The 14,391-nt window shown below is 32.2% G+C and overlaps 6 protein-coding genes across 6 annotated transcripts; 1 reads left to right on the top strand and 5 right to left on the bottom strand.

Moving 5' to 3' along the window:
- Window positions 1-20: 20 nt before the first annotated feature.
- Tsp_04402 (maintenance of ploidy protein Mob1) lies at window positions 21-1,261 on the bottom strand. Its single transcript, XM_003375167.1, has 4 exons — window positions 1,227-1,261; window positions 679-845; window positions 359-583; window positions 21-286 (listed from the first exon to the last, which is right to left on the bottom strand). The coding sequence occupies exons 1-4, from the start codon at window positions 1,259-1,261 to the stop codon at window positions 21-23; spliced, it is 693 nt and encodes a 230-aa protein (XP_003375215.1).
- Window positions 1,262-1,269: 8 nt separating this feature from the next.
- Window positions 1,270-2,880, bottom strand: Tsp_04401 (serine/threonine-protein phosphatase 2A catalytic subunit beta isoform). Its single transcript, XM_003375166.1, has 7 exons — window positions 2,755-2,880; window positions 2,208-2,417; window positions 1,974-2,147; window positions 1,824-1,913; window positions 1,599-1,760; window positions 1,405-1,523; window positions 1,270-1,342 (listed from the first exon to the last, which is right to left on the bottom strand). Exons 1-7 carry the CDS (start codon window positions 2,860-2,862, stop codon window positions 1,270-1,272), a joined length of 936 nt encoding a protein of 311 aa, XP_003375214.1. The 5' UTR covers window positions 2,863-2,880.
- A 1,899-nt stretch (window positions 2,881-4,779) lies between these two features.
- Tsp_04400 (hypothetical protein) lies at window positions 4,780-5,450 on the bottom strand. Its single transcript, XM_003375165.1, has 2 exons — window positions 5,277-5,450; window positions 4,780-4,932 (listed from the first exon to the last, which is right to left on the bottom strand). Exons 1-2 carry the CDS (start codon window positions 5,448-5,450, stop codon window positions 4,780-4,782), a joined length of 327 nt encoding a protein of 108 aa, XP_003375213.1.
- A 1,068-nt stretch (window positions 5,451-6,518) lies between these two features.
- Window positions 6,519-10,298, top strand: Tsp_04399 (glutaminase). Its single transcript, XM_003375164.1, has 15 exons — window positions 6,519-6,562; window positions 7,470-7,590; window positions 7,647-7,789; window positions 7,848-7,977; window positions 8,039-8,118; window positions 8,179-8,309; window positions 8,409-8,467; window positions 8,530-8,633; window positions 8,801-8,867; window positions 8,932-8,982; window positions 9,233-9,409; window positions 9,484-9,615; window positions 9,717-9,874; window positions 9,945-10,085; window positions 10,172-10,298. The coding sequence occupies exons 1-15, from the start codon at window positions 6,519-6,521 to the stop codon at window positions 10,296-10,298; spliced, it is 1,665 nt and encodes a 554-aa protein (XP_003375212.1).
- Window positions 10,299-11,198: 900 nt separating this feature from the next.
- On the bottom strand, window positions 11,199-13,131 carry Tsp_04398 (Pre-mRNA-splicing factor RBM22). The gene is made up of 7 exons (XM_003375163.1): window positions 13,078-13,131; window positions 12,755-12,808; window positions 12,497-12,659; window positions 12,119-12,398; window positions 11,821-12,027; window positions 11,576-11,759; window positions 11,199-11,252 (listed from the first exon to the last, which is right to left on the bottom strand). Exons 1-7 carry the CDS (start codon window positions 13,129-13,131, stop codon window positions 11,199-11,201), a joined length of 996 nt encoding a protein of 331 aa, XP_003375211.1.
- Window positions 13,132-13,981: 850 nt separating this feature from the next.
- Tsp_04397 (copia protein) lies at window positions 13,982-14,386 on the bottom strand. The gene has a single exon (XM_003375162.1). It carries the CDS (start codon window positions 14,384-14,386, stop codon window positions 13,982-13,984), a length of 405 nt encoding a protein of 134 aa, XP_003375210.1.
- Window positions 14,387-14,391: the final 5 nt, after the last annotated feature.

The raw sequence follows: 14,391 nt of genomic DNA, 5'->3' as shown, positions 1-14,391 counted from the left end.
TTTTAAATTTCTTTCTGCTTTTACCTCTCTTTGCTAGTCAAACGTTCGATAACTTCTTGCAACGGTTGCAAATCTTTGTCTTCGATCAAATTGAATTCTTGGACGAACAGAATGAAATGTTTAAACGAAGTATTCAAATGTGCTTCTTCTTTGAGTCGTTCGACATTTTCAAAATGTTGGTAATAAATGTGCGCATAAATGCGAAACAAACGTTTCATGATTGTCCTCGCAACTTCCATAAAATTGGCCGGAAATGGAACGCCTGCACAAAATTTGTTTGTATATTCTGAGTATATATTTCTTTTTTTTTTCTTTTAAATTTTTTATTTTACAATCAAATTGTTTTTATTCTATTTACCTATTTTCGAAGGAAACACCGACTCGTCGTCGAGTTTATCTTGAATCCAAGTCATCAAAAAATCAATGTACTGGGGTGCACTGCATTTTATCGATCTCTTCGGATTCGAACAGTCCGTCCATACGTATTCAAAAGGTCCAGCTGACATGACAGCACATCGTTCAGAAGTGCAAAATTCCGTTATTGTACCATACAGCATGCTGATTTGGTTGAAAAAATCACAAACTAATCAAACAAAAAAAAACAATCCCAAATGTCATTATTAGGAATGTGGTTTGTTTAATTAATTTAATTTATATAAAATTATTCATTAATCTTACTATTCGCCGCTACCCATTCGTTCAGATCTTCACCTTCTGGCAGTACAACGGCTAACCGCAAATTACCGCTTCCAATGGTCGCACTGACTTTATTAACCAATTCTTGTTGTTTATTGTCGTCGGTTGCCTTTTTCTGCTGTTTGTGCGTCTTGTTCCGCAACGAGCAGCTGAACACAATATATTCATCAAATTAAAAAAAATTCTGAAGAAAACAAACAACATACGGAAAAAAGTTCATCCTCTGCACAGTGAATCGGAATATTTTTTCTACAATGATTGCTGAAAACAGATGGCACTTTAAAAAGTACTGAGCAAAAAATTTCAATCAACGTCCATTCAATGAAAATATTCTGTGTAGGTAATTTGAACAACCCATTAAAGAGTGGTCAATAAAAAAGCTTACGTTGTTTATTTAAAATTATTTTACTAATGTCAATCAACTGATAAACCAAATAAATGCAACTAAATTAAAGAAGCCTCACGACTGACTTCATTCGCATTAAAAAACAGATATATATATATCCGCAATTATTCAAATATAAAAATACTGATGATTTCCACGTGATATTGTTGATAATAGCATTTTTCTTTTTATAAAAAGTAATCAGGAGTACGTCTAGTAACGTGAGGTTCACCACGTCGAGGAGCCGGATCAAATTGCAAGCTGAAATATTAGAAATAGAGCACAAAGAGAAAAGAAAAGCTTTCCAATCAATCAAAACATACAAAGAGTGGGTAAGCAAATCATCCAATTCCATGATCGCCGCCTGATTACCACAACGGTAACAGTAATTTGGAGCCGAAAAGATAGTCACAACTTGACGATCGTGACACCAATTGTAACCCTTCAAATAAAAAAAAAATATATATATACTACGTAGCAGGAGAACTGCAAATCAAAAACCGAAGAAATTTCTCACTTCCATAACCAACTGATGTGCGCGAGAAATTAACGATAATCCGTTGGTGTGATTGAACGTTTCTGCAATATCTTGACCAAATGTATAACCGGCGCCTCGTGGAGAGATTCCCCAACCGCCTCGATCATCCGGATCTGACCACAGCAAATCACACATTGGACCCTGCGATGAATTAAAAGACAAGAGTTTAACAAAAAAAACTGAAAAGCCAGCCAATTATTCTACTTCATGAGGAACTTCTTGAAGGCGGTCAATGCCCCTAACGTGATCAAGGGTATCAATACTCGGCGATAGACCTCCATGCAAGCAGAAAATCTAAATCGATAAAAAAATATTACTTTAAAAATCAATAAAAAGTTAACAATCGTGATCTACCTGATTATCAACCAGTGCAGTTAATGGAAAATAATCAAACAAGTCTGTGAAATACTTCCACACGTTCGAATTACCATATTTCCGCAAACACTCGTCATAAAATCCGTACACTTGAGTGATTTGTCGACTTTCGTGGTTTCCACGCAAAATTGTTATTCTGTCCTTGTATCGCACCTTAAATTACGAGTAGAATAAAATTAATTCAAAATTATACAAATTCAAAACAGTTTTCACCTTGAGTGCGACTAATAATGTAACTGTTTCAACTGAATAATAACCGCGATCAACGTAATCACCCATGAACAAATAATTCGTATCAGGTGACTTGCCACCCATTTCGAAAAGTTCCATGAGATCGTGGAACTGACCATGCACGTCGCCGCAAACAGTTACCGGACATTTCACGGGCTGAACATTTGACTCTTCACTTAAAATTTCTTTTGCCTAAACATTGAAAGTCAAATGAATAAAAGAACACCATACAAGACTTCATTTTATTGCTGAAATGCTGAAAAAGTTATAAAACTGAAGTTAACAAAAGTTATAAATAAACAATACTAAAAAAGCAATGAAAAACCATTTATAAAAATATAAGCATTTCAAACAAAGTACATCACAATACTTTCAAATATAAATAAATAACTTTAAAGTACGGAAACACAGAAAAAAACAAAAATAACTTTAAAAACGTAAGATATAAATCGTAACTTTAATGCTGTAAAAAATAAAGATTAGTCAGCAACAGTTAAGATAAACGCTATAATAGAAGAAAACTGAATACCTTTTCGCATAAATTTTTGACTTGGTTCTCTGACAGTTGTTCACATCTGTACAGCTTCTCGATTTGAGCATCCAAATCTTTATACTGACCTTTATCACTGTCTGCCATGACTGAACGAGACCTCCGCTCAAATAAGCAAACCTACATACTAAAAATAAGAGTAAGCAACGACTTACTGTAGATTTACATTTTGTACCTGAATATACTTAAATTTTTCATCTGGAATCATCAAAACAAAATTAACAATATTAAATAAAATGACACTAAAAATGATAGAATAAATGACTTTATAAAAATTTAAACTAAATGTTTTGCATAATTTTATTAGTATTCTGAATTTATAATGATTGAAATATCATTTGCCATCATTGCATAATGCTTTGCACACAAATCATAATATTATTTTACTTATCATTTTTAAACATATTAAAGCATATTTTTACAAACTAAATATTTTCTGCATACATTATTATAAATATTTCATTTCAAATATACAGACACCTCGAAATATATTGCAAAGACTGTACATCACAGCTGCTAATAATAATCGATGCCTCACCTAGAATTAAATCCATAACGATATAATCTATCATGCGACGTTTACTTGAAGGAGTTGCATTAATGTATTTGTTTAATTTGATTTTTTAAATTATTAATCAACTAATTTTATTATATATTATATTCATAATGTAATTGAATTCGAAAACAAAATATTGTTGACGTTTTAGAGCATTTGTAATTTTAGAATATTGCCTTAAATGCTTTTAATACGGTCTGATAATTAGGTCAAATAAATAGCGATAATCAAGTAAAATTGTTCTGCCACACTGTCACTGTACGTATTTCTGTCACTGTTTTAAAAAGTTTTTGTATATCTTACAACTGTAAAAGTTACAATTTTTTGAAATATGTGTTACATCAGTTGTAAATATTTACTATAACATTCGGCTGCTTTTCAAACAATAACATCATTTTTAGATTATTTTAATTACATTAATAAATTAACGTTTTAGCTTATTGCTGTTCGCTTTGTAAAACAGTTCCTTTTGCATTAGTAAATATCTATAATTAAAGACATTTTAATTGTAATTTTGTTCATTGTCTTGTATATAATTTGTTGACAAAGATTGGCATGTTATTTTCATTGTCATTGAAAAATGCTTTATAAAAGTAAATGAAGTTTACATTACATATAAATTATTTTTTTTTCTTTTGTTAAATCTTTGGATCATGGAATAAGATGATACTTTTCGTCATTATGAAAATTGTTTAAATGTTTGCTTGGTGAATTATCTTAGATGACGTATTCCGATGAAAAAAGCACTTCTCTGATAATCCGATGCCGAATTATAATATGATATAAAGGATTCATTGATTTCAATGATGACTTTTATTCAATTTTATAAAATAACGGTTATGGTCAAAACTTGAATGTTATGAAGATCAAGGCCAAGAAAGTGCGTATTTTATGAGAGATAGTTTCCAGGCCAGCATAAAATTACAAGATGACATATATGCATTTTGAATTTCACTGAATTGTTTTCTTCAAAGTTCATGTGCTGGAACTTTGGAAGAATGTCTGAAACTTCATCTGAGCTTTGACGAGTTGTTGCTCCGATTAATCAAGTGCTAATGCCGCGTTTGCCGCCGCGATGAAGCAAGAAATAAAAGGGTAAGTATGTTGTTTACTTGTTTTTCATTGCATTTTTTTCAATTTTTGAATAGTATGCCTGCGGTTGGTTTTTTGAACTACATTAATATTTTTATAGATTTCTTTTACGTTGCGCTTAATTGTATTTTATTTAATTATTTAATTAACGTCGCTTAATTATTTAATATTTTGCTATTTGTTGGGCAATATTTTTGTTTTGTAAAATTTTATTAGAATTGGTTATTTTAAAATGAGAAAAATTTTGAAATATGAATGATTATTTGAAATAGCAGAATTTAGGAATATAATTCATACTTTGATGTAAAAGCATTTTGACATACTTAAAACGTTCATTGATGCACATTAATGGCATATCAATCATGATTATCATTTCCACCGATGCAAACATTTAAATAATGGGTGATGCACAAATTTATGTAATAATTTGCAGTATGTAGAGGCTGTTTGTGCTTGTTTATGTCCAACGGTGTATTGCGGAGGGAAAATCGCTTCAATTTCCGTTTTAGCTGAAGGAGATGTAGAAATGAAATTGAAATGAAATGCGCGACAGGTTGTATACAGCTATTTCAGAATAACTTTAGTCAATAACAAGGAGCAAATTTTTGATCAATAAGTACTGCAGAGTGAGAATTACCTGCAGTTGGAAAGGGAAAAGGAGAGAAAATTAAAAAATAATACAACAATTATGAGAGAATTTTCCCTTATAAGAACAAAAATAAAAAACAAAAAATAATAAGCTCGAACATGCAATTGGATTCAAGAGTGGTATATTCATTATTACAAAGAGCAGAATTGAACTCTGAATTGAATTGATGTTTTCCGTGACATTTAATGTTAGTTGTGCCATTACCAGTGGAAGAAGTTTGAAACTGACAGACTCATTGGGGCGTGGCTGGCTTGTGTCAGTTTGAATAATTGCCAACCCGAAAAGCCCTTTCACTGGGCCGAATGCTTCCATTGAAATTATAAAGTGCCGCCTCATTTGAAACGTTCCATCTTCATATTTATTGTTGTCGATCACCATTACCTTCTGTACACCGTATATCAGGTGTTTGTGTAGCAAATTTTGCAAAAATAAGAACCAAAAGAAAAGATTATTAATTTATTAACAAATAATTTCTTTATTTCTTTACATCTGGAGGATAATAATGTCGTCATTTGATTCTGCTTTTGATTGTCACTGTTCGGCTTCGGATTTTCATGCGTTATTTGGACGACGTCTCAGGTGAGTTGCAGTTAGCCAGCGCTCTTTTATTTTCAAAAAAACACAATTTCGCTGTTTAATTATTAAAATGAAGAGTTTTTAAATTTGAATTTAAAAAACTGTATAAGATGTTGTATACAGCACAACTCGGAAAATTATAGTTTTGTGCCCATCACGGTGACGGTGTTGGAATGTCTGAAAGCGCTTTTGGGATTGATTTTTTTTTATTGAACTGCTTTCAATTTCAACTTATAGGATTTGAATAAAATTATTGAATTAAGGTAATTAAATAATTTTTTTCTCTATTATTCACGACTAATAGCAGAATTATAGAATTATTCTAAAGCGCAGCTGAAAGTGTTGTATAAAACGGTGGTGAAAGTGGAAACTTAACTTTTCTTTGTATTCAGATTAGGAATTTTTTTGATTATCTTTCTTCCAGGTGAAATAAATAAATAAATAAATAAGCATGTGCCATAACAGTATTGGAGGTAACAGATTGTTTATTTATTTGTTATGCATAAAAGAAGAAAACATTGATTCATTATGATTTCCACTTAAAAATTAATATTTTTGCTGCAATTGAGATTTTTTACCATTGACAAGAGGATAGTGAATGCATGAATAATGTTTTTATAATTTGTGTTCACTCTTTAGATTATGTTATCATTTAATATTAGCAAATTAAACAATAAAAGTTAATTGATTTTCAATTGAGTACATGTTGATCGAATTTCAGATATATTTTTTTAATTTAAAGTTGAAATGTTTTAAATTAAAATTATTTAAGTGCGCTTAATTTAAACTCTATTAACACCCATTGTTGAGCAATTTTAGTGATTTAAGTATTGTCAGAATTTGAAGTTTAAAAGTTGCATCAAATTAGTGATGGATCCGAACAAGGGCAACTGTAATCATATGAATGGCTATGTGTAAGTTAATTTCTACTTTGTGATTGCATTAGCACTGTTTATAATGATGATGATGGGAATAAATGAAAAATACTAATATTTATAATAGAATTCAGTTTATTATTATTATTGAATATTAAGTAGGCTGAATGAAAAGAACAATTAATTTTGAATTGTTTATTATAAGTGAATGTTTACTGTGAATAACGGTGAAATTGTCTGTAATCGAATGTGAGTGATGTTGTGCTTGTTTGCGGCACTTTGGTTGGTCACAATTATTTACTTTTATGTAGACTTTTTGGAAATAGAATTTAAAAGTAAACACTTGTTAAAGTAGTTTAGCGCATTTAATTTGTTTATTCTACTAATGGTTTTTGCGAGAATAGCTTTTCATATTAGTGCCATTGACATATTTCAAATAACAGTCACGCATGAAAAATCGATCTTGCGTCTGCTTTTGAAATTTCATTTACAGTTTTTATTTACTTTATTTTAATACAGTATAATGCAATGAAGCATTTACTGCGAAAATATGTTTCTGTTTATAGGGAGTTAATGAAAATTAAGAGAAGCGTTTCAATTACTGTATTTCACGAAAATTTTAAATTGAATGCTCTCAAGCGATCATTATTACTCTACCAATTAAGCTTTCTATATTTATTAATAATTTGTCAGCGTTGTTCACGAAATCAATAAAAAAATAATATCAAGCTGTATTTGATTGTTTAAGATATTTCTTTTCAAATTATGTCAATAAACATTACGTAATGGAATATCAAATAAACTGTTATTTTCATATTTTTAGGGTCATTTTAAACAGTATTTATAAGATTTTGAAAATATACATTGTTATTTAATTTTTTTAATTATTATTGCATTGTTGCAAGATTCTGTTCATATCCACAAGTTAAAGATATTTTGTTTTCAGCTTTCCATATGATAACAGCAAAGCACTAAATAATCCTGCTATTCTTCATTCGATTGAAGAGTCGATTTTTGAGCTGTATAAGAATTCCGATGGTTTGGTATCAGTGCCGAAATTTCTTGCGGTAAGCTTTATATATATATATATATTTATTTAATATATATTTAATTTTACTTACAGGCTCTTCGTCATGCTGGACTTCAAAAATCTGATCCACGTCTTCAACGCATGTTGACAAAGTTACATGTAGCTCATCAAGAATTGGTACAAGAAGATACGATTGAATCGCACAATCTTCTGCTAGATAAAAAGACATTCACTTCGTAGATGACTATTTGTATTTATAAATTATTAATTTTTTAATTTTATTGTTTTATTTAGTTGCATCTCAGAGGATATTTTATTGATCATTCGAGCGCTCAGGAATGAATTTGTCATTCCAAATTGGGAAGGCTTTTGTTCACGCATTGAAGAAATATTTCGCAGTTTGAGCGACTGTACACTTGGAAATGTGCATCAATTGTTTGGAATAATGCAATAATAATTTTTGAATAATTGAATCATTTTTACAGGTAGCCACTTACATTCCACAGCTTGCTCGTGTGGATCCGGACAATTGGGGCATGGCGGTTTGTACTGTCGATGGTCAGAGGTATATATTGTAATGTAGAAAGCGTTTGTAATTTTTTGTTTTCAAATTTCCTCAATTTAGACGTTCATGGGGCGATTCGCAAGTACGTTGGTGTCTCCAGTCGATTAGCAAAGCGTTCTCTTATGGAATTGTACTGGACAATGTTGGCGATGAGGTTGTTCACAAATATGTCGGCCAAGAACCATCCGGGCGTTTGTTTAACGAAATTTGTCTTGATCACAACAGTGAGATTATTTTATTGTTGATTTTTTTCTTAAACAAATGACAGTATATTGCACATTTGAACTTAGATCGACCGCACAATCCGATGATCAATGCTGGAGCAATTATTATTGCATCACTTATAAAGGTATTGTTTACGTTCGTATGTTCCAACCCTTACATGTTGTAATTGGAATATTTTCCTTTTAGAACAATGAAAACTTGGCAGATCGTTTTGAATTTATGATTAATATGTATAAGAAACTTGCTGGTTATGAATTTATCGGTTTCAGTAACACGACGTACGAGCAGATGTAATTTTATTGTTTCGCTATAGCATAGTGTTTATGCTTCTATTTTTTTTTATAATTTTTGTCATGTTTCTCAATCTAGATTTGCACGAGAAATTAATTGGAATTTATTTAAATGAACTTGTTATTTTCTGTGAATTTATTATTTTTCTGTAAATCTTTTTTTTCAGGTTTCTTTCAGAACGTGAGACAGCGGACCGAAATTTTGCACTAGCTTATTACATGCGAGAACACAAGGTTATGCGATTAATTTTTACAATTAGACGATTGATAATTAAATGCTTGTTTGTTTGTTTTTCAGTGCTTTCCAGCTGGCGTAAATTTGAACGACACTCTGGATCTTTACTTCCAGGTAAAGTTGGCTTATCGCGTCGAATCAGAATTTAAATAAGCATCTTTTTCATTGCTTTATCTAATTGTAATCCACTGCTTATTTATGCATTTAATATGCAAAAAATGTTGATTAAGATAAAAGTTTGAAATTGGAAGCAACAGATTTTTGTAATATACGAAGTTGGGTTGGTGGTTGAGATGATGCACATGAACAAATTCTGAAAAGAGAGTTGTTTTGCTGTTATTAATTATGAATTATTATTCTTCAGCTGTGCTCTGTCGAAGCGACTTGTCAGTCTGCATCAGTGATGGCTGCAACTTTGGCTAATGGAGGCGTTTGTCCAATTACAGGAGAAAAAGTTTTAGAAAATCGTTCAGTTCGTGACGTGCTTTCGCTGATGTTCAGCTGCGGCATGTACGATTATTCAGGCCAGTTTGCGTTCAAAGTATTCAGAAAATTAATTAATTATTTGTTTTTGTTATTTTGAAGAAAATATTTTTTTTCATATCAAATTTTCAGGTTGGTTTGCCGGCAAAATCCGGTGTCAGCGGATCAATGATTCTTGTAATTCCTAATGTGATGGGCTTTGCAATCTTTTCTCCACGACTCGACAGACTGGGCAACACTGTTCGTGGAGTTCAATTTGCAAAAGTGAATTTCAAAAACCAATTTCTAATAATAATAAGAACTAATCATTTTTTTATTTATAATTTTTAATGTAATTTTTGTATTGTTGAGAGGATGCTTTTTAGACATTGGTCGAAACTTTCAATTTTCACAACTACGACAGTCTTGTGCATGGAGATTCGGAAAAAATTGACCCACGTCGTAAGCCAGTCGAACCTGGTTCGCTTTATCAGCAACATTCCATGTTTGCAGCGGCCAGAGGGAATTTGGAATTAATCAAAAAGTTTACACAGCACAAGCTGATTAATTTCTAAAATTTGAATAATTTGAAATGGTTTTCATTTTCCTTTCAGGTATGTTTTGCAAGGAGTGTGCTTGACTTTTGCCGATTACGATGGTCGTACTCCGTTGCACCTTGCCGCATCAGGGGGCCATTTGGAAGTGGTCGCTTTTTTGTTGGAACGTTGCAAAGTCGATGCGGAACCAATCGATCGGTAAATCAGATTTTATATTATACTTCTCTCGTACCTCCGCTCCCCCCCCCCTCATTTGCGAAATATTTGAATAAATTAATTTGCAGCTGGGGAAATACGCCGTTGGACAATGCGAAACAGTTTGGCCATGCAAATTGTGTGAAATATTTGGAAAACTGGGTCAACAATATGCATTCTTCGACAATATTTTCTGAGGAGTTGAATGAAAAATAATAATTTTCCATTTTCTCTTATCAAATAACATTTCAAAAAGCGTCTGCTTTTCTTGTAATTATTTGAAATATAACTTTGATCATTTGATAAACAACTTATCATTGTCTTTTTATTTTTCTCCTCTGTTATATAATAACTTTATAACTGTATTTAAGAAAGTTCAATTCAAGTAAAAGATAACACGGAACAGTTGTGCTATTGACATTTTATAGCATACTGGATGCTGGATACGAAAAAATAATCAGACAATCAATTGAGCAGCATCAATCTCTGAAATACAAGGAAATATGTCAAATTTTAAAACACACCAGTGAAAAGAATCGGAAAAAATGCAGCCATTCCATAAGACAATTGTAGAAGAACTTACAGAAGTGTTTTGCTGAACAGGAATAAAACTCATATCGACCTCGCCACATGGCCAATTGTATCTGTAATTAATGAACAGTAAGTAAAATTACTTGCGAAAAGAATTTTGGTGTACGGTAAGGCACCACTAGAATCATTCATTAGAAGAAAAAGAGAATGTTGCACTTTTTAACAGCTAAGCGGAATCAGTCAACGCATCACCTTAGTTTTGCTTCATCAGCTTTACTGTTTTCTGTACGTCAGTTTGATCAACATTCACACTAGTAACAGAGCATTGTTCTTGAAATAGCTGCAGCCATTCCCTATATTGTATGATATTCAAATTTTATTAAGTAAAATTTAAAAGAAACAAAAATAACAACACTTTAATACATAATAACTGCTTTCTTTTAGTATGTTAATCTCCCAAATCCTTCGATGCCAAATGATATGGATCTTGACTGGGATAATAAATGGGAAATCGGTCGGGAATTTTCGGTTCTCTTGGTGGACGCAAGCGTGGGACATTCAACGGAAAAACTGGACGATGGTGAATCAATGGCGGCGGCGGCGCAAAACGAGGAGGAATTTGCAAACCAGGAGGTGGTGCTGGAAAAATATTTCCATAAACTGATTATAATATCGTACGTAAGCGTAATTCACCTACCGGGCATAACAGATGGAGGAGGGAAGTGGAAGGACGGTGTCGGATATCGAGAAGAGCCAGGCGCTGTGCCTGCATCCGTTCTTGCTTTTTTCGGCGGTAAATCCTCCGGAGGATTGGGACCCAAAAAATCAACATTCGGAATATCTGTAAAATAAACATACAATGAAGATTTCACAATTTACACCACATGCCAAAACCTACTTCCTGGCAATCCAGGTACATCTTGGTAGGTAGGATGTTCTGATTCTACCAGTTGTCCAATGACATTTTGCTGAGATTGTGGACGACCCCAGCGAACAGTTATTCGGCGGCCTTTAATCATCAGCTTACCAAATGTTTTCTCGCTTGCTAATTCGGCAGCCTCACGTGTGGTAAACTGCACAAAACCACATCCTTTCTCTGACAGAATGACAATACTACGAATTTCACCAAACTGATAAAAATAATTTCTAAATTTATATTTAAAAAATCAAAACATTTGTAAATAAATCAATAAATTTTATCACCAACTTTATATCATCCTCAGTTATCACATTATCATCTCCAATATTTCCGAGATAAATCGTCGTTATTGTTTTATCTTCGGGCGGCTTAAGAACCGGCAACGCTTTAGCCTTATTTAACAGTTTGTCTGCTACTGGATCTTTAGACCCATAATATCGGTCTCTTATATTTTGCACCGACAACGGATCATCTGGATCGGTTGGCTTTTCATGTCTTCAAATATAATAATAAGTTAAAACAGAAAATAAATTAATAAATTTATTTATTTATTTATTTATATTTATATATAAAGCACCAAATTAACCTGTAAGGACACTCTTCACCTCGTCGGCATTCACCTTTCACCCAAAAGGAACAAATGTGAGGACGATTACGATCATAATATGGATTTGTTCGAGCTAATTTATTCAGTAATTCGTTTGGGCGCTGATCAACTAACTCTGCTAGAGGACCAGCCAGTGTAGTTCCATCACTTTTATCAATTTCACGTTGCGCTGCTTGAATGAAAAAATCTTTGTTTGCACCTGTTTTAGGGATATCATCTTTGACACCAAGTGCATAATCCCGAACTTGAACAGGCAAACCTAAAAAAACAAAAACAACATCTGTAAACATTCTGTTACAAAATAATCGCTACATAAATTTCATTTAAACAATAAATAATTAGTCAAGATGTTCTTACCATATTCTAAATCAAGTAGACATGTTTGACAAACATTCTTTAATTTTGAACATGTCTGACAAACTTCTGTTCTTTTATAACGCATATTACGTCCAGGACACCAGCGAAATATTGTAAAAGGCCGATTGCAAATTTTGCATTCACCTCCATATCTTTCTTTCATCTTAAACAATAACAAATCGAAACACTTACAAAGTATCCAACGTAAATTTCAATTTAAAAAATGTCTAAACACTTAAATTTTATATAAACACTTACCATGCGTAAATAAGGATTATTTCCAAGACATGTTTCACATAAAATGGGAAACTCCTGAAAACAAAGTTAATAATATTTTACAGCTATCCAGGTCATAACAATCAAAAAATCCTTAATACCTTACTATCTGAAATAAACAAGTGAGAAAGATTTAACCGATAACTTCATAAAAATGCATTTATTTTTACAGAAACAACATAAAAGCAACAAATAATAATCACTTTATATTAAAAAACAACCAACATTTACCAAAAACAAAAATTATTACAAAGATAACGGTTTGTTTCAATTTTCATGGCCACGTTGATAAATTAAATACTTACTGCATCTTCCCAGTTCATACGGTTATAGGTGTTGGATGATTTAGACATAGACATTTTGTTCAGTCCTTCCAAAAAACTACATAAAATAAAGCCAAATAAAAAATGTGATATCTAAGATACTGTATAATATATAATAATCAAGGAAGAATGTTACCTATAATCAACATAAAGTATAAATCATCTCAGATCTTCAAGTTTTGGTAACATGTTAAATTTTGTAGAATATTTCATAGTACCTTAGAAATAATAAACATATCGCGCAGATCGATAATAGATACTGAATATAATATACTTTGATTAAAGTCAATCTAATCCGAGAAACTGTTGTCAGATTGTAGCGATCAAAATCGATAATTCCTTCAATACCATTATTTCACAAAAATGTAATTTAACCAAAAAAAACACTCCCACTAAACTACAAGTACGGAATATCATGAAGCCACTAACTTCAAATTCTACAGTATGCACATAGACAAGCAAGTTATCAATCCATATTGACAATAACATTAATTCTTGTTTAAAGTGTTCACTACTTGAATAACTGTCATATCAAGCAAAATTACATGATTATGATAAAAATTAACATAAAACAAAAATAATTTGAAGTAATTTCGTCATCACAATGATCAGTTCAAATTCACATTGGAATGTGTTGAGGTTTGCTGAGTTTGATCTGTATTATCACGTAAATCGAGACAACAGATGTAAGATCAAATGACACAAACACAGTTGCTAGAGAAAGGAGTCAAAGAAGCACAACAAACAAAGTGACGGAACAAAGTTTATTAAAACACAAGGTATATATGCAAACACACACACACGGACTATGTATGCATCTATCCGTTACTACAGTATATTAAATATCAGGTTTCAACATGAATTGTTCCTTTCATCAACACTTCCTCTAACAATTCATGTGCTCAGAAACAATTCCTAATTGCTGACGCAAATTTTGAAAACGAGTCTTTGGCAGAGCTTTCGTCAATATGTCGGCCTTCTGGTTTTCACTATCGATGTGCTGGATGTCGATTTTGCCCTCATTATATTTTTCACGAACGAAGTGAAATCGCACATCAATGTGCTTCGAACGTTTGTGGAACTCTGGATTCTTGGAGAGCTTGACGGCTCCCATGTTGTCCACAAACAGTATCGGCTTTTGTTTCACTTCTGTGACTTCAGCAAATAGTGTCATCAGCCACATCATGTCTTTAGCGGCTTCACTAGCAGCGACATATTCTGCCTCCGTTGTTGACAATGCAACGCTTCTCTGCTTTTGACTATGCCACAACACGGCTCCTCCTGCACACATGCAGA

Source organism: Trichinella spiralis, assembly GCF_000181795.1.
Source record: "Trichinella spiralis strain ISS 195 chromosome Unknown Scfld5, whole genome shotgun sequence".
In the NCBI taxonomy this organism is placed as follows: Eukaryota; Metazoa; Nematoda; class Enoplea; order Trichinellida; family Trichinellidae; genus Trichinella; species Trichinella spiralis.
This window is presented reverse-complemented; position numbering and strand designations above follow the sequence as displayed.

What these genes read in the sequence shown, in the direction of transcription:
- Tsp_04402 (XM_003375167.1), bottom strand. Translation starts at nt 1,261, where the DNA reads ATGCTATTATCAACAATATCACGTGGAAATCATCA. An exon ending in ATATCACGTGGAAATCATCA is followed by an intron (nt 846 to 1,226) that starts GTATTTTTATAT and finishes TATTGTGTTCAG; the next exon opens with CTGCTCGTTGCGGAACAAGA. An exon ending in CGAATGGGTAGCGGCGAATA is followed by an intron (nt 584 to 678) that starts GTAAGATTAATG and finishes TTGTTTGATTAG; the next exon opens with TTTGTGATTTTTTCAACCAA.
- Tsp_04401 (XM_003375166.1), bottom strand. Translation starts at nt 2,862, where the DNA reads ATGGCAGACAGTGATAAAGGTCAGTATAAAGATTTGGATGCTCAAATC. An exon ending in TCAAAAATTTATGCGAAAAG is followed by an intron (nt 2,418 to 2,754) that starts GTATTCAGTTTT and finishes TTCAATGTTTAG; the next exon opens with GCAAAAGAAATTTTAAGTGA. An exon ending in CATTATTAGTCGCACTCAAG is followed by an intron (nt 2,148 to 2,207) that starts GTGAAAACTGTT and finishes TCGTAATTTAAG; the next exon opens with GTGCGATACAAGGACAGAAT.
- Tsp_04400 (XM_003375165.1), bottom strand. Translation starts at nt 5,450, where the DNA reads ATGGTGATCGACAACAATAAATATGAAGATGGAACGTTTCAAATGAGG. An exon ending in GTTTCAAACTTCTTCCACTG is followed by an intron (nt 4,933 to 5,276) that starts GTAATGGCACAA and finishes CATCTCCTTCAG; the next exon opens with CTAAAACGGAAATTGAAGCG.
- Tsp_04399 (XM_003375164.1), top strand. Translation starts at nt 6,519, where the DNA reads ATGGATCCGAACAAGGGCAACTGTAATCATATGAATGGCTATGT. An exon ending in GATAAAAAGACATTCACTTC is followed by an intron (nt 7,790 to 7,847) that starts GTAGATGACTAT and finishes TGTTTTATTTAG; the next exon opens with TTGCATCTCAGAGGATATTT. An exon ending in CGGCCAAGAACCATCCGGGC is followed by an intron (nt 8,310 to 8,408) that starts GTTTGTTTAACG and finishes ATTTGAACTTAG; the next exon opens with ATCGACCGCACAATCCGATG.
- Tsp_04398 (XM_003375163.1), bottom strand. Translation starts at nt 13,131, where the DNA reads ATGTCTATGTCTAAATCATCCAACACCTATAACCGTATGAACTGGGAA. An exon ending in TCTACTTGATTTAGAATATG is followed by an intron (nt 12,399 to 12,496) that starts GTAAGAACATCT and finishes TTGTTTTTTTAG; the next exon opens with GTTTGCCTGTTCAAGTTCGG. An exon ending in GTCCACAATCTCAGCAAAAT is followed by an intron (nt 11,253 to 11,575) that starts GTCATTGGACAA and finishes ATATTTTTCCAG; the next exon opens with CACCACCTCCTGGTTTGCAA.
- Tsp_04397 (XM_003375162.1), bottom strand. Translation starts at nt 14,386, where the DNA reads ATGTGTGCAGGAGGAGCCGTGTTGTGGCATAGTCAAAAGCAGAGAAGC.